This window comes from Pezoporus flaviventris, unplaced genomic scaffold, assembly GCF_033815535.1.
Source record: "Pezoporus flaviventris isolate CSIRO_AGI_PZ_B2104156 unplaced genomic scaffold, CSIRO_AGI_Pfla_v1 ptg000031l, whole genome shotgun sequence".
Classification (NCBI taxonomy): Eukaryota; Metazoa; Chordata; class Aves; order Psittaciformes; family Psittacidae; genus Pezoporus; species Pezoporus flaviventris.
This window is the reverse complement of record NW_026892579.1, coordinates 1,486,408-1,511,114: the sequence shown is the minus strand read 5'-3', so window position 1 is coordinate 1,511,114 and position 24,707 is coordinate 1,486,408. Positions and strand designations below refer to the sequence as shown.

Sequence of the window (24,707 nt, the reverse complement as noted above, 5' to 3'; positions counted from 1 at the left end):
ATTATGGTTGCTCTTCGTTGTGAGGATTGAAATTATGACTTTGCATGTTGCTTAGGGTGGAGACTGACGATGACTGGACAGTTGAACTTTTGATTCTAAATGATTTCACACACATTCAAACAGTAAGGCGGCTTTAGGTTTACAAACATTTTTAAGGAAATAACCAAACCAACCAACCAACCAAAAAAACTGCAAAAAACCCAAAGAAATAATTTCTGCTTAATTTGGAATGCCATGGAAACTCATACTTTTAAAATTAAATCTAAATTTCAAGTAAAAATTTACCTCATCTGTCTCTTTGAAAAACAGAAATCCTTTCTGGGTAAGAATGTCCTTCTTGGTCCAGTTATTTTCTCTATGAGAAAAAAATCCTGCCTTACCTCAGACAAACTACTGAAAAGTCAAGAATGATCAAAGTAACCTAAATGGTATACATCTAAAGTTCTTAGAATTGCTTCTTTTCACAAACACAGATACACACACATGCACACACACATTCTCAAATACTCCCTGTAGCTCACATGTGAATGCTTAGGCAAAAATAAGTGCACTTTCGAAAAACTCTGTTTAAACCACACCATTTCAGCAGAGTAATTCAATACAATTTGTTCTCATACTGAGCAAGTGAAAGACTAATGTGGCACACAGGTGATTGGAAGTATAGGCCACCCTGAAGACCTAGGCAATCTCTCCAGACTGATTTTACTCTTTGAAACTGCTTCACTGTTTTCAAATCCTGCTCTGAAACACTATTTGGTAGCTTTGAAGATTGCTTATGGAGGTATTATTGAGGTCTGCAGAAAGTATGTATTAGCAATTTTGTGTTTGAAATTCCGAATGCTTATATGTGACCCACATAAGTGTTCCTTATTTCTTCCCATAGTGATTATAGGCTCCCTCTTCATGACTGTTAAGCACCAAAACTGTTTGTTAATAGCATAGGGCCATAGTTGCCCTCACTAAACAACATAGTAGGGATCAAAGGAGTACCAATACCAGCATAGTGAAGCTGGAATATGCATGCCAAGGGAAAAAAAAAGATTGCATACCAACTTCCATGACAAGAAAAGCAATAGAAAATCCATTGGACAATAGACAATGGCAAATATGATTATGACAAAGAAGTAAATTCCCAGGGGAACCCTGACTTCTCATGGTACATCCTTCACTAGCAAGAGCCAAACCAACACATCTTAGACAGCAGGGTTAGCTTTCCTCTGTGACTGACATTCGTACTAAGCAACACAAACTGACCGTAGCAACAATTGTGTTACCAGTGCCGGGAAGGGTTTGGAGGGTGCTTTTGATGGGCGTGCTTTTGAGCAAGAATGTCTGAGTTTTAGAAAAATGGGATGAGTAGGCTATGCAGGACATCTTCTGCAAGGATATCCTTTTTCTTTCCAAAGAAACATGGAATGTCTACTTTTGAAAGCCCAGAAAATCTTAATGTAAGTCACTATTTCCCATTTGCAGGTGCAACATATGAAAAAGATTATTGCTTTTCTGTAACATTTAGATCAATTTAAAAAGATTAAAGTAATATTTAGAGTTGTTTGGTTTTGTTTTATTGAGTAGATTTTGGTGAATATTTATTTTTAAATGCATAATATAATGTTGGAAAGTAGATGATTATTAATAATAATGAGAAGTAATGACATAGTAATATGTCTAATCAAAATATTAATATCTTAATAAATAATTTTTTCCCAATGTCTAATTTTTTTCTGTCTTATACTAGAATAGAAGTAGTACAGAAGAGCCTTGTGTCATTAAATAAAATGTCAAGGGCTTTCTGAAACAGTGAAGATTTAGGCTTTTTTCATCATAGCTAAATCATTAGAGTTTACTGCCTAAATGACTAATATGAATAAAGAAATAACTCACTTTGAAACCTTTTGCAGTTCACTTCAAGGGTTTTGCTGTATTCAGTACAGACTCATGGAGAAGTAGGGCCCATATTTCTCAAGCACCCCTTGTTTTTATGTTGTAGATACAGCACCCTGTTTAAGCTACCTAAACTGTTTCTTCAAATAAACTAGATTAAAGCTTAGCCCATAATACTGTGATATTTCTGACAAAAAAAAATTTCTTATTTATTTTTATTCTCCCCTGAATTTAAATTTTTCAGAAAATGCATTTTCATTTGCAAATCATGTCAGTGTTAGTAAAAATGTTCTAAATTTGGATAAAACATCAAAATTCTGCACTTTAGAAAGTTTTCCTCTGTATCTTGAATCACTGTCTTTAGAAGTTTCTTCTTTATGGGTCATTGATTTTAACAAAAGTTTTTTTCTAGAAAAGTCTGTGTATGGAAGAGGAGAACGTCATTGACAGACTGTACAGAGTCAGAATTATTTGTATAAGATTTTTACATTTCTATACATCAAGGGATCTTTTTCAAAATTTGCATTGGCTCTAGTAATTTAGATACTCTTGGCAATATCCCCTATTGTTATATTCATGAACGGAGGAATAGACTAGAAATTTTTAAAATTCATAGAATCATAGAATAGTTAGGGTTGGAAAGAACCTTAAGATCATCTAGTTCCAACCCCCCTGCCATGGGCAGGGACGCCTTCCGCTAAATCGTATCACCCAAGGCCTCGTCCAAGCAACAAAGATGCAGATTTCTATTTCAATGCCAGTTTAGCCTCCACAGGAGTTTTGGAGGAAGTTAAACATATTTCATAACAACTCATTTTATGCATTCTGCAAAATCTTTAATTAGATAATCCAAACAGTGATCTAGAAAAAATACTTTTTTTTTTCAGAGCCTCTGAAACCATTATAGAAATTTTAAATTTTTCTTTTTGACCTCATTTAACACCACAAATACCAGCAAGATGGCAAAGAACAGCCAGTATATGTCAGGCAAAGGAAAGAAAAATTTCAGAGCCCATCACCATTTATCAATAGATCAGAATGTTTATGTTGATGACTATTCCAGGATAAGTGCTCTCTCACTCAAACATACCAGCTCAGATTTCTAGGACAATACAACCTGGAAAATGATACTCAGATAAGATGCTGTTCCAAGGTGGGTTTTTTTGTTGGTTTTTTTTTGTGGGTTTTTTTTTTTTTTGATATAATGCTCTTATAAAAGTGGGACAAAGCATATTGTCTGAGATCATATGTGATATGCATTAAGATGGCTATGACTAAGAGAAGCATTTTGATACAGGCTTTCCGCAAAGTTATTATGATCTTGTGAGAAACAAAGACATGCTACTCTAGAACAATTAACATGAATCCTTACCAATAACTAATAAGCCCTGAGCTTAATTTCAACATTTTTTCTCTCACTGCAGTCTTCTTGAGAGATTACACTGCCATGTCAGAGAGCATAACACGGGAGGACTATCAGAAGGGAAAGTCCTTCTCGGGTGAATGGGGAAATGGAGGAAGCTAAAAGGTATGTGAGCTGAGCAAAAAAGTTAAGACCTGAGAGAGATATTCACAGAGAATCAGTGTACACTGCAGAGCAGTTTTAGGTTGCTAGTGATAACAAAACACAAGAAAGCTAGAGTTAGAAGAGGTGATGAAGACTACGGTCAAGAAAAGAAGCATATTAAAGTCAAAGTTCAGATAGCCATGGACAGCAGATCTGTTCAAATCGCAGTCAGCACCAGTGTCCTCCCTAAACGGCTGCATCAGAGTGTCAGCCAAGATGAGTGCCTCTTCCAAGTCCTTGTGAAAGTTCCAGAAAAAGATAAGATAAAGAATATAAAATTAGTTATTTTACTTCATGGTTTGACAAACAAGGTTTCCAAATTGGAACACAAGTAAAAGCTATGTATCAATGTCTTTCTCTTCACAAATTCAGTTTCCCTCTTTATTTGTTGTTACAGGATCTTTTGTTTTGTTTTGTTATTTTCTTCTGTTGGTGGCCTGAAACTTCAAACTCTTGATTAAATTTTGAGTGGAATATCAGAAGACAGCAGTGCTTTTTGGAAAGAGCAAAACCACCATGAAATAAGAGAGCAATGATCTGTTCTTTTCCCTTCTTACCAGATGAGTACAAAGAATTTTGTTTTCAAAAATATATGAAAGATCAATTCACATGCACACATTTCAATGTAATTTATTGCATACTACTAGAATATAGTGCACAAATTGGCATTTTTTTTACACAATCACCCCTTTTCCAGAAGATTTACTGTGGAATTAAAGGAAGACAAAATTGTAATGACAAGACGAGAAAAGCTGAGATTTAATAAATCAATATGCTGTTTTCCTAAGACCTCATAAATGCAGCAGAGCATAATTTCTACTGGGCATCATATACTATCCAGGAAAAGCTTTCTATTTGAAAGCATAAAATAATTTAGAAATGTTAGAAGCATCTATCACACATATTGCCAGTATTTTCACCTTATCAAAAATCAAGGATGGTCCAAGATTACGTAAGAAAGCAGTGGCAAAATAGGGCTATAGGGAAAACATCTCAAACCAGAAAGAGAATAGACCTTTTTTAGTCTTTACCAGCTACATGTTTTCATATCTAGTGTCAGAATATCAGTGAGTTGGAAAGACTAGTGTCTAAATAGACTGGTATAATGAATTTTCTGTGTGACAACCGTTCTGTTTTTTCTTACGGTTTTAGCTTTTTTGCGGAGCTGGTTGCTTCTGTCAAGCACTGGGCTAGTCCTTTCAATGTTCTATAAAGTACATTTCTCAATTAACAAGCGCTTGTAATTGTTCCATATTATGAGAAATTATACTACCTTCAACTATATAATAAGAATCTTTTCTTTCAATCTGTCTTTTCAACTGTTCAGTGATATTTAGTCGTGTAACAGTGATATAGGTATGTAAGCATTAGAAAGTCACAGAAAGGTGTTTCTTCAGCTATTTCAGAGATTTAAATTTCCCTGCCTAGTACTCTTTTTCTGTTCTGATGTTGTGCCAAGTATTCCCACAAATTACTAAATTATTTTTCCCACGGGTGAGATAAAGCTTCACAGTTTAGGGTTCCTGAAGGATATTTTCTCATTTGTGGTAACCACAGAATAACACACTATAACAGCTTTTCACAGCAGCATTTTTATAAGTAATTCTTCATCAGTTTCTCCAAACCACTTGCATGAACAATATTGTGTATTATTGTATCCTAGTGACTGGCCTTGAGCCTTAAAGTGAATTAAGTTGGATGATTCTGAGCAGATAATCTGCCCCCTCAATTTGTTTGCCAAATAGGTGTCTAATTTACATTCACAATTACCTCAATTGCATGCACAAATGAGCTAATGAAACACACAAATGTGTAACTGGTCATAAATAGTAATTTCCATGTGCGATTGCAGTAATTGCATGCTGTTCATAATTTTGAAAATCAAGAACTTAATGTTAATTTGACGGTAATTCATGTTGTATAACAGTTATATTTAAAGATTACGTTTATCACTCAACAAATGCAGCAGTCTTCTTCTGTTATGTCTCTTGTCCATTATGGTTAATTGGTGGATAACAGTGTTTAACATTGCAGGGACTTCTTCCTGATAAGCAGGGATCAAATATTTCCCTAAACCAAGCAGGACTGCAGATCTATTTATATACTATATTGTGTTGCAATACCCACAGTTTTATACTCCTATAAACAGTATGTTTAGAAATATTAATTTGAGGTAAAAGAGATTTTGGGGAAAGAGATAATAAACCACATTATGGAAATATATAATTTAACTCTTTGTTTTAGTGAGAGGTTCTGCCAAAATCTAACTCATTTTCTGTTTCCAAACGCAGGCAACTCTTATAGCTCTTGTTACTTTTTCTGCTGCCATCCCATCTGTTTTTCTCTCAGACTGCAATTGCTTTCTGGAAAACATAGAGCTAGGACTTATGAGAGAGATTAGCAAGTGGATGGTGTGACTGAATGCCTCTAAAATATTACAGAAAAACTGCTATATAATTACATGAAAAGACACACATTTTGTACTATTAAATTGTATGGTGTAAAGACCAAGAATGTATATTACAGTAGTAGTGCTAAGTCATTGGACATAGTCCATTTTAAAACTAAAATGCATGTTTCAAAAGTTTTACTCATATTAGTAGAGTGTAAACAATATAATTCTATTGTAAGGGTTATGTTTTATTCTTCTGAAGGTAAGATCTGACTGTATTTTTCTTTCTGTGCTTTTAACAGTAAGAATAAGATTGATAAATGCAGAGCCAGAAATATTATGCTCATTATTGCAGAAAATACACAGAAATATTACTGAATAACAATAGCTGAAAGAGTAATCCAAAGTATATTAAGAGTATAATGTTGATTCTGTATACAATTAGATGGCATCTTATGGCTGAAAACCATCCACAGCATCTTACAGATTAAGCCTTTATTCTGAAATCTATTTTCACTTGGGAAATCCCATGAGCCATCTGTGGGACTACTATAAGGAATATAAGGTCTTGTCATGTAAATATGATTGTGCCATTCATGCCCCAGGCCTAATAGCTTGATCAGTTTTATAATATAGATTATATTTATAAACAAAATCCATTAAACAGAGAGTCAAGTTAATGACCAAAAACCAATAAAGGAGAAAAAAACTCAAACTTGCCTTCAGTAATTGCCGTTTTCTTTCTTGGACTATGTTCTAGAAGAAGACGAGGTGGTACCATTTCCTTATGTCCTGCACATGAGTACACAGGTTAGGAAGCATAGAAAATGTATTCACTAACAGGCTGAGCAGATTTATTGGGAGACTGAGCTCCCTTCAGAATTGTTCATGTTTAAAGTATTACTCTGGGCATAAAAGGTACTATTTTCCAGACAACACTGGCAGGAAATGTATTTCTCAACAAATAAAGGACTTTATTTTGAAGATACATTTTAAATTCGTGAAGCCCAAGTGAATCAAACATATGCTGAAATGCTTACAGTTCTATTTTTCTTCATTAGGCTAAAAAACTCTGAAGAATAATTCTGTGATAATAAGGTTACATATTCATGATGCCTCTTCTACAGTAAAAGCTTATTTTCTTCTGTCAAACAAATGATCTTCAGTTGTTCCCTCAAGTCCACTTATTATGAACTTCTTGAAACACCAGTAAAAATTATTATGTTTCTCATCCTTAAGGATTATTCTTAATTAGCCAGTACCAACCAGGTCATGCACTGTAAACACTGATGAGGTTCTGATTCCAGCTGCTGACTGAAATACCTCTTCACTCTTAGAGCATTGAACTGTACTCTCTCGCACTGTATTGAACTAGGATTTGCTGTACTGTCTTAGCTTATGTGTAGATACCATGCTTTATCCAAAATACATTTCACTTCATTTCATCAAAGATTCACAAACAGATCTATCACACTCATACTATGCATGCTTCTTTTCTGGTTTATAACACCTGTTTTCAGTCTCATTCCCTTTTAATTTCTTTCTTTGACATTTATGTTCAGTAGCTATTATATCATTGTCATTTGCAAAACACAATTTGTTGTGACTTGTGAAATGAAATTAAGTAGTTAAATATAATATTGATTCATATGCACCAGCATTCATTCACGGCACCAGCATCCCCATGCAATGAGGCTGTTAAATCTCAGTTCCAGCTCAACATCACAAACTCAAAGCCATTCCTCATGCCCGGTGATAGACTCCAAAGAGAAATTAAGATCTTAATGAGCCTTGGAAACTGAGATATCATACTTACCTCTCTCATTTTGCAATGGTATGTGTACTCATGTGGCATGCATGAAAAAACAGCATCTTAAAGACAACAGTGGGATTTGAGCACCATGGTCTTAATGCTATTGCATCTCATTAGCATGTGTATGATTGCAGGCAAATAATTTGCAAGCGTGTAGTTTAGTTCATCCAGTAATATATATGAAATACCACACACAGAGCTGCTCAAGCTTGACTCATGTGCCTGAGCCACTGATGAAATGTTGACACATTGACAAAATCAATACATTGAAGGGTCTGTGCAACAAATGGTAAAATTCTAGTTTTACACATATTTCCTGCCTTGGCAATAAACACAAGTGGATATTTACAAATCTCATCACAGGATGACTCTAGCCTTAAAATGAACAGTAGGCAAAATTCAGGAATCCAGATGTCTAGCAACATTTTTCCAAGCATTTTATGTCTTAAAAAAGTAATCTTAAAATTGCAAACTGAGCTAATGAGATGCTGAATATCATTTGATGCCAACCAGAACAGATAAGTTTTATGCATAACTTCTATTGACATACAGAAATTTCATTGACTGAATTCCTAGTTCAGAATTAAAAGCATCCTAAAAATTAACAAAAAAATGATAAATGAACTTTTTCTTTCTGCTAGTTTTGATTAATGTCCTGAACATTGTTTTTTGTTTTGTTTTCTTTTTCTTCTGTTTTTGCCTAAACTGTATCACCTGTCCCTGGATAGAAAAAGTGACAGATTTTATAACTTACTGTTTTATGTGAAAGATGGCAAAGGGCAGTGGCTCAGGAGGTTGAGTAGATCAGTAATGAAGAAGGATAGTCAATAATTTGGACTGCAGTGTGGTACCTACTGCGTGAGGCAATGATCTAACACCTCTAGGTCAAAGTATAGGCTGGCCCCATTATCTTCCTGTTCTTTGCTGTAGCAGCAATTTTCTAATGATTGCACCAGTGTTAGTTAGTATAATGCCAGTGGCTTACCACTTACTGCTAATGACTTGTCAAGTTCTATTTTATAGTTTTACAAGTTTTAAGCAAATAATTTATTTCATGCAAATTAACCACATGATTCAATATGAGAGTGTTTTAAGCACCAAAAGCTTAAGCTTCACAGATCAAAAACTTTCCCTTAGGCCAGAGTGTTTGTTCTGAGCAGGTTCCCATCTACTCTGATAAAAGGCTTCTTTAATGTTTCCATGTGTTATTAAATGTCTCTCTATTCACTTTGAAGGGAATGCAAAGGACAGAAGCAGAATAAATATTTTATCCATTCTTTTGATGAGATATGTTAAAGGGGATATCCTAAGTCAAATTTCTTTCCCTTCCTTTTTTTCTTCCTTATAAGTTATAAAGCAGAAGTCGTTTTCTGCAGTACAGAGAATTCATAAATAGAAATGAGGAGCTGACCTCAGGTGATCAGACCATTAGGATTAGTGGTGACTACTATTTTGACTACTATTTGTCCAGTGGCCAGCTGGACACATATCCATGATGTAAATGAGAGGAAGGCAGGATATTTTCAATGATCCCAGTGGATAATCAGATTAGTCCACGAATCATGAGAAGTCATTGTCCAGATTACCACTATTATTATTGGACATACAGCTATCCTGCTGCTTTAAAAACGCAGCCACAGAGGAGCACTGAAATTTAGCGTCTGCTTATTTTTTTGCTTCTCATTTCAAATGTAGAATTTAGTTTTCTACTATGAGATAAGATGAAAATGTTCATTTGATTTGATTTTTTTTTTTAATTAGGATTTGATTTCTCCAAAAGACATAATTGCAAACACAAATGTATGCGTGTATTTCTGTGCCCAATTTGTCCATGCAGTTGTGCTACAATATTTTTATGCCTAATCTGTCTATGCAGTTGTTTTACAGATACCTCCTTCATAGATGATATTGTGAACATCTATCTGACAACAAATTACAGCCAATGGAAACCAAAATAGTGAAATGTTTTGACTTTAAGCCCATGGGAATGTGCTCACCAGGAGGGAAAGTGTCATGTTAAGGCATGAGTAGCTTCCTCTACTGCCTGAAAGGAAAGAAATATGTTGCACAGATGAATAGAAGGTTTAAGACACTAGATGGTAACATGAATACTTCATTGAAAATAAGCTACAGTCCTCAAACTCTGTGAAACTTCTGTCATCTGTGTTTATTAAATCCCTTGAGATATCATGAAGAAATTAATTCTGACTTTTTTAATGAATATTTTAGATTTTATATTACATGATAAGTAATACAAGACAAACTTTAATTACCTTACTTTTATCAATCTAGGAAGCATCTTTTTTCATGTGTCAAAAATGTCATGTCTGAGCACTGAGGAGAAACTGATTTCTTATGATAACAGCAAATCATGTGGGTTTTCTTTCTTCTCCGATCTGCCCAGTTCAATTTGTCTGCAGCGACCTTCATTGTCATAGATAAATCAAAAGGTCATGGGATAAAAGAAAACACTCCCAAAGTTACTATAAAGCATTGTTATTATTGTACAAATAAAGATATTGTAGACAGGTGAATATTCCAATTTGATATGAGGAGAAATAACGTCACCACAGAATGCAATATGTGGAATTATATATGATTCCTATGATTGTGTACTTTCTTATATCCATATACCAGTTATCTGAACAGCAGCATTCCCACAATCCAAGAGTACTAACACTTTGTTCAAGTGTCCCTCAAACAGTGCAGCAAAATGTCTTCAGATAAATCTCATTCTGTCCAGATGTGACCTCTTTCCCTAATGACATTTAAAATAATTGAAATAAAATAAGTGTGCTCTTTGTAGAGTCATTTGTTATGAAAAGTAAATTAAAATCAAATGTTTCATGAGCCTTGGAACAAGACATGGATCAGCAGAATGGGGTAACACTGCCAAATACACTTTTAGGGGATTGAAATCTTAATGGAGTTTCATCATTCTGTTCAGGCTTCCAGTTCTGACATGTAAGCTGCTTGAAGTTAAAGATGACCCTCTCTCTTGTCAGTCTCTCTTCAGACATTAGACTGTCACTATTCTGAGGAATGATTTCTCCATTTAATGCTTCTGCATAAAAACTATAAGCAAACTTTTTTTTTCTTTTTGATGTTAAGAAAGAACAGGAGAGGATCATGAGGTAAGATTGCATAACTGTTTTGAACAATGAAATGTTCATTTTGGGGAAGGAATGAATTAGGCAGGCAAGAGAGTTATGGGTAAAACGATGAATGGCTTTTTTATTTATTTATTTTTTCTGTTTTAACCTGCAGCTCAGGTCTCAATCAGAAATGTATGTAATGTATCTTAGCTGCTTAACACAGCTGAGCAGTTAAATGCTTTTAAAACAAGATATCTGTTGAGAATTCTTTCCCAGAAATTTTTACCACAAAAACCTTCCTTAGCTCAACCCGTATCTTGTGAAAGGTTTTCTAATTTTTGTGCTCAGAAGATTCAAGCCATTAAGGAGTTAAAAGGTAGGTTTTAACAGTTTTATCATTACACATTAGTAAAAAGTCACACAGCCTTTCTTGACATTAAAAGAAAATTGAATTGGAAATGGAATTGAATCGTCTCCACTTCCTCCTATTATTTATCACATGCATTTAGCAGGTAAAAATAATCCTACATGTTATGTTTAGAAATATTGAAAGACGGATCTCAAAGAACTGAATCCTAGGACAGTGAAAATGAGGGGTTATTGTGTGGAAATGATGGGTTATTAAAGTTATTCATACTAGAGCACAAAAGGACTGCAAAAGCAGCTTATAAAATGAAAAGACATACTCATCCTTCCTCTGTCTCCCCAAATAAACTTAATAAATTGGTATCATATACAGTGATACCTAACATAATTAATATGAATAACAGGAGTTGGTATAGACACATATTTTTCACAATATGAAGTATCCACAAGAAAATAATTGAAACAGAGAAAAGAAAACACTGAAATTAAATACTTCCTGCTAATAATTAAACAGAATGGAGGGGACTTATAAGCTGTTATAATGAAAAGTAATAGACACTGCATATGCCATGGGATCACTGCTAAGTAATTGATGATTTATTTGTGTCTGGTTTATCTGTAAATAGTATCGTTTCAACTGCCATTAGTCTAGCTACAGCTCAGAAACTTTCAGTGCTGAAGTCAGAAAAGCTACCTATACATTACTTACAGAACGCTAAAACTTTACGTTGTCTTCAAGAAAGAGGGCATATGGCAGGTCTTACTAAACAAAAACAGCCTACCATTGATAAAATCAAATTACAGATACTATAATCTCTTTATTTATAGATAATGATTATGTTTAACATAGAAATCACTGGAAGTCCAGTGGAATCCAAATACCTGTGACTACAAGCCAAGAAGTTTTTTGCCTCTCTGAATCTTTTTGCTAGAATAAGAGAAACAAGAAGTTAATGATTATGTTACCTGTCTTGTCTGCACTTGACAATCGCTTCAGAGAGTGAGTCTATCACAATTTTTCTGAAGTAAGAATTTCAATAATGCAGCTTGAAGTTAAAAGGAAGAGAACTAAGTGATTTTATTAGATCAAACATCAGAAGTAGGGTCTAAAAATAGAGAGGTGTTGGCTACTAAATCCTGTTTCTCACACCCACTGAAATCAATGACAGCTAAGTATTAGGTTAGTGTTAAGCATCTAATACTTTTGAAGGTTAGGCTCTATGTAATTAAGAAACTCACAGAGTTTTCTCTTTCTTCTAAAAGTGCTTCCACTGGAATATTTTTGGGAATTACATGATTATGACATAGGGACAATAAAAAAATAAATACTGAAATTAAAGGCTAAAATTTACACCCTTTAAAAACTATGGTGATGTTAGGTTTGATGCAGTACTCCTCAGGAGCTGTCATTTCTAGAGCAAGAAAGAATACAAGGTCTGAACTGTTTCAGCCTGAAACAATTTCAACTAAAGCTGCTGGTTTTGTGTAAAGGGTAGGAAGAATTATAAGAAATACTGGAATAAAAATTGATAATAGTTGAGATAATGATTACTTTAACCACATTTTGGTAACTTCTGATTCTTTCTTCCTTTTCTTTCTCCCGGGAAAGACCCTATTTCCTATAAAGAGGTTATTTTTAGGATAGAGTCACAGGATTCACTGTCATGAGTTCCAGCCTTTGTGATCAAAGCCTCCTCTATAATTTTTTGAAAACTGCCTTAACTTACCATGCCTTTCTATTCTATCAAGAAATAAATCCTATAACAATGTTATTATTGTTATTCATACTTTTCAGGGTGACACTGCCGGTTTCTTGTCTTAGCCAACAGCTGTTCCTGATAATACCATTTGAATTCTTAGAGAAAACTTGTCATTTCAAGTCTTCATTTAAGCAAAATCCTTGCTTACATATTTGCAGCATACTTCTTGAATGTATGTAGGCTCTTTCTCAACCAAACATGTAAAAGTGAACTGTTTGATAGTTAAATCTAGATAAGTCACCCGAGGGATCCATTTTTAGTTGATGGAGAGAAATTGGTACCTTCAAAGGATGATTCATCTTTTCTAACTTGCGCATCTTTTTTAGGTTGAAATTGTCTTCTACAGACCACCATTTCATACCATTGGCTATGAGGACAACTAAAAGTTGAAGTTTAGCAATTAACTTCTGTGTATCTAAGTGAGGTGCAATTTATTGCAAACATCTCCTTTTACAGTTCTATATAAAGAAGACACTACATATGCCACCAAAATATTTCAGGACTAAAATCAGGAGCTGTAACTACTGCCTAGTAACACAGTGTTCCCCAACACCAAAGCTATTACGTGGATGAGTATCACAAAGAGAGAAAGGAATCTGTTATCAAGCTTAACTAAAACAAAAAAAAAAAAGATAACAGCATTGTTTAGGTTTAACGTGTTGGCATTGAGCACCTTTTGAGCTCTATGTGTTGTTTATTCTGTCAGACAAATACTGAGCTCATTGAAGGACAAAGTGAAACTAGTGGAAAGAAACCAAGTACCTGAGGGAAGAAAAATGTTTCCTGATGAAGGAAAGATAAATTAGTCTTGACTTGTTTTAGTTATATGTCAGTAAGTTGCCTGTCTTTTTTAACAAAGCAGATACATGCTGAAATTGGATAGCAAAAGAAAGAAATGCTCGAACATGGAATGGCAAAAACCTGCCACAGCTAACTGTCACAGGGACTGTGGACTAGATGCAGAAGGAAGTGGGCATAAGCAAGGCAGGGAGAGCACATACTCCTTAGGCCGCAGATGAACACTTCTTTGTCCTCTGCATTGCATGCTCTCACAACAGAAGAGGTGAGGAGTTATCGCTAAGCTGGAAATGCTTCATGATAGAATTTATTTTGTCAAAGCATTTTTAAATCCTATGTTCTTTGTATCTGTGTGGTATGGTGACCAAGTACCTGTTGTTAAGACTGATCTTCAATTTGCAGCAGAGACAAGAGCAAATCTATATTTGGGTAAGGAGAGTAACTTCTCTCAGTCCCACACTAGAGCTATAAATTTTGTCTTGTTAATGAGAAATTCAACAGAAAACTGGAAGCCTTTCTGTATACATTTTTTCTTCTTCATGATGTTTCTGTGTATTCATCAATAGGAGGTGTTTAAAGGCACACTTGCATAGATGTAAGCTATATTCCTCTCTATTAAGGTTGAGAGACGCTCATTGTAAACTTATTGTTAACTTCCCTAAGACAATTTCAGGAGTATATTCTCAAGGTAAGGATTTACTAGGTTACTTGTAATTTTGAAAAAAAAAATGTATATGCATTGTAGAGATACATAACCTGGGCTTATACAATTAGCTGAAGGAGAAGATTACAGGTTGTCATGTCTCATCAAAGACATGTTTGCTTGCAACCCATGGAAGGTTCCTTGTTTCCTGAAGTGGTCAGCATTTAAAGATGTGATTGGCCGGCTTGGTTAGCTTAGGCAACTCCATGATGGTCTTTATGGTTTCTCAGGCATTGTGTAAGGAGATTAAGCAACTAGCTAAGGTCTTCAGAGGTCTTCAGAGACTACTAGGTTGATGAAGTGTTTAAAATATAGATTATGTAGTGCTCAGTGCTACAACATCAAAATCTTTCTACAGGTCAGGCTTGCTCTCCAACATTAGAAAATGACAGAAACAAGAGGTACATATATGTGTATCCACGTAGTTAATCCTAAACTCTTTGCTAACAGGATGTTGCTGAGCAGATGTTCCAACCTGTGAAACAAATAAGTTAAGCCCGTTAGCAAGTCCCAGTCCCATTTTAGCTAGTTTAGGAACACTTGGAAACTTGGACATTTGAATGGGAAAGACTGAAGGAGACAGAATATCTTTCCAACTGTTGGAAATGGCTGAAAATTTTTGCCTCAACTAATATTCTTTACTGGAAGAATAATCTTTTTTGAGCCCTATCAGCTGAAGTTTAGCAGAGCTAGATGTAGCTGACTTCAGTGATAGTCTTTTCATTGCTTATAATGTGATCTCAGGTGTATCAACAATTGCACCCCATCCCTTTAAATGACTAATCCTGTGTATGCTCCAAATAGAAATAGTCAACAAAATCTGCAATATCATCATTGTCGGAGTTCTTCTGCAGCATACTGATTTTTAAAACCTAATAAATCTAGGCTTGAAAAGGAGAGCCTTTCTTTTGGGAATGGTGTTTTTCTCCTTACTTGAAGCTATCCAAGCTCTGAGAAAGAAACATATGCTCTCATAGGCTGACATTTGGAATTTGCGATTTTTAGGTTTCTGAATTGTTTCCTTGCCAACTATACCTCAAAAATATGGATAAAACTACTTCTGGCTTAAATAATTGTCTACAAATATTTTTCATATTGAATTTACTTCTGACAATGATATTGAATACTGAAGAAGGGTTTTGTAGCTCTCTAATTCTTCCCATATTTTAGCCTATTTGAAATAACATCAGCATTTGTTGTAATAATACCAACTGGGAATCAGTTATGACAATGAGTCATTAAATGTAATAACTATTTTACAAAGTCACTGGTTAAACTTATTTTTACCTTTTTCATATTAAACTGAATTTGTTTATTATTAGCCCTTTTCCCCATTTAATTTTCCCCATTTAATTTCTAAACAACTTACTTTTCAAACCTGAGGTGGTTGAATGTTTTGATGGTCTTCCACAACACAGCTAGCTTTTTTTCAGACATTGTTAATGAATCTTTTGAGGTTACCCTTGATTTTTAAACTTGAATATTGAAATATATGAAATAGTTATAATATGAAATAGTAGTAATAACTATCATACAAGTGTGAGGACACATTTTTAGTCTAATCTCCCTGCTTTGACAGATTATTTTGGTTTATTTCCATTAAAATCAAACATTTAGACTCATTTACATCATCAAAATTTTTGGCTTTTCTTTGTATCACATCCTCAGAATGGCTTGTAGTGAACTATCAAAGAAAGAGATCTGTTCCTCTCTGCAGAAGCAGAATACCACACATTCCCCGGGTAGATGCTTCTGGGAGAGTGAAAGTCTTTTGTAATTTTTTTGGCAAACTTACAATAAAGTGCCATAAGAGTGTTGACAGATGCAGGTTTTTGTGCCAGCATCTGGCTCTGACTCGCAGTGGAATGATATAAACAAGGAATAATGGATAGCTGTTTTGACTCTGTGGGATGGTGACAGGATTTTGTGCTGATAACATCCCCACAAAGAGAGCATCGTAATTTCAGAGTTTGACCAAGTAGACACAGCTTTTTGGGTGAGAAGTGCGTCATAGACAAGAACCTCAATAAATGTCATCAGCAGTTGTCTTCTTATGTGTCATATAATTGAAATGTAAAGAAGCAATATTTAGACTCCAAATCACAGCTAAAACTATTGCAAGAATTAGACATTAATAAATTATTTAGAAAATTTTCAATAATTAGAACTTAATTTTCAATTTGTCATACATATATTTAAAATTACTCTTCATTACTTCTTTCCTTTCAAACTGTTTGAAAAGTATTCAGAGCTCTCTCAGGAGATTACTAGAGGAATAAATGCTTTTGTCATTCAATCATCTCCATTTATGTCATTACCAGAAACAAATCTGTCGACAAGTGTTTCATCATATGAACAAGTTTTTATAAACTGGTGGACAATTAACTATCAACTCTGTAGATGTATCCAGATAAGTGTCTGCAAATTTGGGGGTACGGTACTGCCCTCAGAGGGAGGAAACATGTTAGTTCTTAGGTATCATCTTTCCCGTTTAAAATGTAAAACTATCAGTATCACAGTTGTCAAACTCTTGCTTTAGCATTTCATTAAGGCAAATACCTGGTTTGCTTGTTTCCTACTGTAGGGGAGGGGGCCATGGAGTAGGTAGAATTAGAAAGCATCTCTCCATAGGAAAAAAAAAAAATCTCTCTCAAATGTGAAAGCCTATAACTTAGCCCAGTTTTTCATGCTGAATTTCTCCAAACAAGAAGTAAATAACATGTTACTTTCTTATTTATTATGACTGATTTTTTTTCTGTTGCACTGCATTAAATATATCCCCAGAGAAACTACACTGGTATTAAAGTTGTCTCCATGTAAATGTAATGTAACAAGGTGAAAAGTTGCACCCTGTCATTGAGATATCCATAACACATCCTAGTCTTTAATCAAGTAGGAGTGACACTTAAAAATAGTTCAAGAGTCTAAAGGGCTTTGCTATCTGAAAAGCAGAGGGCAAGAATTTAACTCCAGTGCCGCAGCCCACCCACAGCAAATTCAGGCATTTTTACTGTCAAAATTAGGCACTTAATGGTCTTGGGTTTTTTTTTCAGTCATATACTCGATGATCTTGCAAAATTTCTGTATTTTCATAGCAGTATCTCCATAACTATTTTTGGATATTAAAAGGCAAGTATCAGACTGACAATGTCTTGGAATTCTCCTGCCACATTGTGTTATAACAGTAATTCCTGTACATTTTATTAAGTACTTCTTGAAGGTGGAAAAGAAGTGACAGATCTTGGAAGAACATTGTAGACATGAAAGATATTCAATCTGCCACTGTAGACTGTAGGTTCCCTATGGACTCTTGCCACATTTTGCCTGAATTTGTTAACTATGTTTGTCATTTCTTTATTATTATCAATTTTTATGAGTATATGTGCAAACTGTGGCTTTGACGATTTTTAACTGGCTAGGTGAAATGACTGTTTTACCTTATAGGATACACTCTTGCCATTTAAACATTCTAGAAAACCTGATGAAATTATCCAAGGCAAATATTTTTTAACAGTATAAGATTAGCAACATTGTCTACATCTCTTTGGCTTTTGGACCCTGGCATGGAAATACACAGTAAGCATATGGTAAATTGATGGAAGGAAATGGTATGGCCGCATTCTTTACAGTCTAGGTATTGCTGGAAACACTTATGTGGTGGGATAAGCTCCATAGGGTAGTTGGGTGTTTTGCTGCAAAGATTTTAGATAGACTAAATAGACAATAATATCACACCTGTGCTCCCACAGTCTTTGTTGTCATTTAGGTAACTGGAAAGATACAATCCAGTAGTGAGTCCGGTGTACTGTAAATTGCAAGTTGTTTAACCAAAACTTGCATGGTAAAACTATGCAGAGAAAATAAACTTCCAAGTGATTGAAATGAAAACATAATCTGACCATAAGTACACAGTATCTCCATGAGAAACAAGTATGCCATGACAACCAAATGCCCATAAGATGCTTATCACTCTTAATTCAGCAGTACACAACATGCAAAACCACATGCTGAGAAAGGCATGCAAAAAGACACACAAGAATGCACTTCAGGTAGCTGCAAAATAAAAAAGGCATTTCATTGGAATAGCTCCTTGATCTGCCAGAGTAGTTCAGGAAATGTAAACGTAAAGCAAGCTGGAAAACATTGTGAGGAAAGAGGGGAGGAATGGTAAAACAGGAGTATGGCACAGTGGGAATAAATAGAGATGATCCAGTTAATTTAGAGAAACATGTGCTAAGTGCTTAAAGAGTGACCAATTTGTGTCCCTGAAAACCATCCACATGGGTGAGGATTTTAAACTCTCTAAGGGCAAAAAATATTTATGAAAAACAAGTTAAAGATTTCTGCTCAAATAGAACTTTATCTCCTACCAATAAAATAATAATAATAAAAAGAATTTTAGAAATATTAGTCAGAATAAAATTCAGAAATATAAAATAAATTATCAAATACATGGTACAGATTATAGCCATGAAACTAGACAAAAGAAAATTAGTGGCCTTCTGTATCAAAAAGTCTATCTTGAACCTCAGGTATACCAGTACCAGCAGAACAGAGGTGCCAGTCAGAAAAAATGCACCCAGCATCTCTTAAAAACAAGCTCTCCTCTTCAGGTTCTAAAGTTTTTGAAGTAAAACTTGGAAAATTAACCCTGGAAGAAATGCATATTAATTTTTTATTTACAGGCAGTCAAAAGTAGTACAAAGCAAGTTGGAACAGAGTGATTTGTTAGACAGTACTGCCCATTCTTGGATGAGAAGCTTCAGTCTAGGGATGAAGATCACAGAATCTATGCTTTGAAGGAAGGGTGGTTCAGCAGCCCCTCTGAGAAACTGTCACTTATCACATGCACGTTAGACTGAAAGTAAAAAATATTCTCAAACTACATACTTCATCAGATAAAATCAGAAAGCATTTTTTTTATACTGTATACAGCAGAGCTCAAGAGGGCTATCTATAAACGTTTCAGTAGAATCCAGGGTAGGTCACTGTTGCAGTCGTGATATTCATGAGATGGAATTGTGGTTTAGGAAAACCTATCTAAGTTTATAGCTAAAACTCCACTGATACCTATTGTAAACGGCTGAGAACCACAGGTGATTTTCTTTTATAAAAAGCAAAATAGAAATCTTGGAAGTCAACTGGTATTAATATAAGTACTGCAATTTACAGGAGGTCTGCATGAAACTAGTCAAAATCAGGGACAAATGCTGGCCAAAGAAACAAAATACCCATCTAGTTCTTCATGAAGCAGCTTAGCAAGAATTCTCTCTTCTATGGCTTCCTATTAATTCACTGCATAGAGTTTGCATATATTTCATTCATTTCTTAAAGCTAAGACTACAGTAACATGATAAAACTTTAGGTAAGTGAACCACATTTCAGCCTCGTCTGTTAAAATCAGTGCAAGAGCATTAATACTACTTTTATAAATTCAAGAAGACAGAAATTCATGTTTGGTGTAAACAACCTTACAAAAAGCCAAAATATCTATGTGAAGGAATTTTCTGTGAGAAAAATGTTGTGTTGTTTTTTGTTTGTTTTTTTTTCTCATTCACAAGTGCAATATTAGGATTGACAGAAATGCTTCCTGGTTTCAGAGTTTTCAGGATCATTGAATCATAGAATCATAGAATAATTAGGGTTGGAAAGGACCTTAAGATCATCTAGTTCCAACCCCCCTGCCATGGGCAGGGACACCTTACACCTCCTCAGCTGAATTGCATTCAGATCTCTTTGGACAATGTAATTTACTATAAAATATATAAACTGATAAAAGGATAAAATATAGCATATTTTAAAGCTAATTGAATATTATGGTTAATAAAGAGACTTAGTATGCTGGTGTTTCCCCCACATTTGTCTATCCAAGAAAATTACAGTAATATTTCAGTCCATGAAGGCCAGTGTGAAATGAGCACATTTGCCTGAGAAAGGCAGTAAAAAAATACTAGCTACACAGTGTTTTGTGACAGTCTCAATAACCACAGAGTTCAGTGTACATGGACTTTACCTTACTTCTCAGAGACATGGTGTGGAGTTTTCATCATTGCCTTTTATGGTTTGTGGGTTGACTAAAGCTTGTTTTGAAGGCAATTCATTATTTTACCTCCCACACAAATGTATGAGGCTCCATCACAACAGCCATTTACATAATTAAACTTCAGATGCTGGCAAATGGCTTAGGAGTTCAAAACGCAGTTTCTTTACAGGTGGAGCCACAGGTGGACTTTAGGAGACCCTGAGTTAAGGGGCTGTCCTTTTCATTTTGACCTACAAAACAGATTATTTAAGCTGCTTTATTACTTATTTCGACTTTCTGGGGTCTCATGCTGTCACCCTAGCTGTTCACCTGTAAGACCAGCTGACCACCCAATGACCATTAAGCAATTTTCATCTGTTTAAGATGTGGTTTCTTAGCATGACCCTGTCATAGTACACTGAAAGGACACAAGGTAAACACTGGGAAGTAAGAGCAGACAGGTATGTCTTTTATCTTCTGAAATTCAAGTCACTGCAGATTTCTCTCTGTATCTCCCTGCTTCCCTTCACGATCTTCCCAGTTTCCTCATAACTGGAAAGGTCAAAACTGAAAAGCAATATTCTCCAAAACTCCCTTTCCACAGCGTGTCTATTCTGTCTTTGGAGATGTCAAACAACCCAGGGAGCTGTCTGAAAAAAAGGCTCTGATATGTGTCAAAGCTACTTGCAAATGTCAGGAAAACTATGAGAGATCTTGAAGATCTCCATACAAGTCTCTGTCTTGTGATTTATTAATGGTGCATCTGTGTAAAGCCAGACACTGGGTGAATCACATCTGGTTACTGGAAAATATTTTTAAAATCAAAGTTTAACTGAAGGTCACAAGGCTTTTGCTAACCTTTCTCCCAGTCTGAGCCTAGAACAGTCCCTCTATTTACAGCTGTCTTTAAAAGTCCTCGAGGCAATATAATAGTTTGCTCTCTTTTAATAGAGCCCCTAATCTCTCCAAGTCACTATTTGAGAGCAGGCCATGAAATGTTCTCTCTCTAAAATCCCAAGCTTCATTTTCTCTCCAAAAAAAATCCGTGTCCATCCTCTTCCTGGTTTGAGATCCTCTGTTTCTCAGGTACATCATTTTAGGACTTCCCAACTCTGATTGGATCTGGGCATGTGTCCTGTTTGCAGCTGGGATTGGGATAGAGTTAATTTTCTCCCTAGCAGCTGGTGCAGTGCTGTGTTTTGGCTTTAATCTAAAAACAATGCTGATAACACACCAATGTTTTAGTTGTTGCTCAGTAGCGTTTACCCTGATCAAGGACTTTTCAGTCTCTCATAATCTGTCAATGAGTAGGGGCCCAAGAAGCTGTGAGGGAGCAGAGAGAGGACATCTGACCCAAACTAGCCAAAGGGATATTCTATACCACAGCACACCATGCCCAGTATATAAACTGGGAGGAGTTATCTGAAAGGAAACAGTTCCCTCTCAGGGATGGGTTACGTATTTGTCAGTGGGTGGTGAGATCTGTACTGTGCAGCACTGCAGTTTATTGTTGGTTTTCTTTCCTTTCCCCATTTAGTTTTACATCTTCCTCCTTGTTATTTCCCTTATTAACAGTAGTCATCATAGTAGTGTTAGTATTATATTTTATTTAATTATAGTTATTAAACTGTTCTCGTCTTAACCCACAGGTTTTATATTCTTTCAATTCTCCTCCCCATCCCACCCAGGGAAGGGGGAAAGGGAAAGCTGAGTGAGCAGCTGTGTGGTTAACTTAGTTACTTGCTGGGTTTGAATGACGACAGCATGTCAAGAGAGGACCTAAGCCACAGGTAGAGATAAGAAAGCACATCAACTCAGAAAAGTACCAGTGGAGAGCTTCTTGAGAAAATAACTGACTAAAAAAAGCCTGCAAAGCTTAGTTGGTCCTTAAATATTCTACCATTGTCTCTTTTCATAACATCTTTGCTTATCATTCCTATGGTTAAGTCCTCCCTATAGTATGCCCTCTTGCACTGGATTTTCAGAAGAAAGACTATCCATTAATTCAGGTAAGGGTAGATTGACTTTATATTACAAGATGATGCCTGGTAATCATCAGTAGCTCTAGCTTCTTTTTTTTGGCTAAGTATTAAGTGCCTGTGTTAGAACAGATGAACTAGGAAATGTGGGAAGAGGAAGATAGAGGATAAAGCACAGAAATGGTGGATCAGCAAAGATATTTTATATACTAAGAACAACAACAGCAGTGCTATTTCTGAAGCATTCTGGGGTTAAATTTTGCTGTTTGTAGCAAAAAAGAAAACCACACCAAAACAAAAACCAAAACCAAAAAGCTATAAACAATGAGCTCTTTCCTCTTGCATTTCAGCCGACAAAAGCATGGAAAACTAGCAATTTTTATAGCCTTTCATTGACTTTCTTTAACATAACCTTAATTTTAATTCATGCACTGTAGACAGAAAACTAAAAGCTTTAATAATACAGCCATTAGCTCTTACGCTTTATTAAAACTATTTGCACACTCTTTGTTGCACTTGTGAGACCTTTCAACAATACAAAACACGCTTTTAATATGTAAAGGAGCAGAAACTCTCAGAGAAACAAGAATATTAGAGCAGAGTTCAATGATGTAGGAAAGTACCTGGATAAAAATCCCCTTGCGCAAACATGTCAATCACATAGCGACAGAACGCATATTGATCTAACAGAGCAGAGGAAAAAGAAGAGTAATGAAGAATGCACATTTAAAATGTTTCTATTTATAGTGAAATAAAGCTTGGCAGTCCAAAGACACATTTCAGGTATAATTTTACTTAGATGTTTGTTTGTTTTTTTTTCCTGGCCTTCAATAATTCACATGCTCAGGAAGAGACAATTTATTGTCCAGATCTAATTTTCGCCTCCTAGTAAAAAACTTCAGAGCTACCGGTGCCCCAGAGCTACCAACTCTTTTTTGAGGCTGGAAGGATGCAGTGCATACCCCAGCAGTGTGCAGCCTCAGCTTTGGCATGCATCCTGATCCCACGTACAAGTACTGGGCAAACTGCTTCCTGGCCTCAGGTCCCAAAGACTTTTTTGTATCCTTAAAGGTCCATTTCAAATTTCCAGGTTATGGAAAAATTTATTAAAGTTTTATGTTACAGTGTTTTGTTAATAGTGTTTTAACAGTATAATCAATACATCTATTTAGTGAACAGGGATATAAAGAGAACTCTTTGTACTTATACTCCTGTAGCAATAAGATTTTCCACAGAATTTTATCATTTCACTACAGAATTATTTTAGAAACACTAATCTTTACAAACATATATGTATATATTGAACATGTATATATGTATATTTAAACTACACTGTTGAGAAATTAAGGCTTTTGAATCTAAATGAAGCTGATTTCAGATATGTCGAATGTCTATTGATTTCTCTTACATATGCAGAGTTGAAGACCTTAAAAAAATTCTAACATTAAGAATAGTGAAGAAAAGTTACCAGTTGTAACTGAATGAAGAAGAATCGCAATATTACTGCTGGATTCCCCATTTGGCCTGAAAAAAAACATGTTGCCTGACTGGACTCTAAGGGACATTAACTTTGAAAGTTAATATTGATGACTAAATGCCAACTCTGTTTAGCTAATTAGTTCCCAAGTGCCTTTGAGCTAGACATATTCATCTATCTGTCCTACACTGTTCTAGCACAGTCCTTAAACTACAGAAGTTACATCTCTTCCCCTTTTCACCTCCTGTTTCATCTCTCTCCCGTTCACCTTCAAAGACTCTTACCTTCTCTTTGCAAACTTCAAAATAAAATTATGCAAACTTTAATATTTAAAATTTAAAGATTGGCAGCCACAATTAGATTTAAATGCAAAATGATATTCACAAGTATATAACATTCACCATATTATTTTCTTTCTCACATAGTTCACAGGAACATCAGTATTAGTTGATGAGGCATTTATACGGTTGCTGCTTTATAATGTTGACTGCCATAGAAATCCTTGGGTGTAAAACTTCAGCTTTCAACGTAGGATTTCCAATTCAGTTGTAGAAATTAGTTTTACAAGCTCAGCAAATATGCAATTGTTTCTACTAGTCGATAGGAGCCTATGCAGTGATTTCCTGTTACTGAGATGGCATGAATGATACTAATCAGTGTTGTAGAATCCGTGGCAAACCTTCAAGAGATACAGAGGGTTGTGGTTCTAAACACTGCTTTTAAAACATTTTATGACTACTCATAAGAGTTTCTATTTTTGTATTTAGGAATACAAATTTATCATTCTTCAAAGCTTCAAGCTTTGGATTCCATCCTTAAGGAATGGAATTCTAAAGAATTTGGCTGCAATA

At 35.2% G+C, this 24,707-nt stretch overlaps 1 protein-coding gene across 3 annotated transcripts in view; it reads right to left on the bottom strand.

Annotated features, from left to right (window-relative positions):
• Positions 1–4,261: 4,261 nt before the first annotated feature.
• TRDN (triadin) overlaps positions 4,262–24,707 on the bottom strand; it is a 104,205-nt gene continuing 83,759 nt past the window's right edge. For all 3 annotated transcript variants that reach the window (XM_061460010.1, XM_061460012.1, XM_061460011.1), the window contains 2 exons: positions 23,003–23,062; positions 4,262–6,635 (listed from right to left, as the gene is read on the bottom strand). In XM_061460010.1, the coding sequence (XP_061315994.1) occupies positions 6,520–6,635; positions 23,003–23,062 (176 nt within the window). In that variant the 3' untranslated portion in view covers positions 4,262–6,519. The remainder of the gene's footprint in view (positions 6,636–23,002; positions 23,063–24,707) is intronic.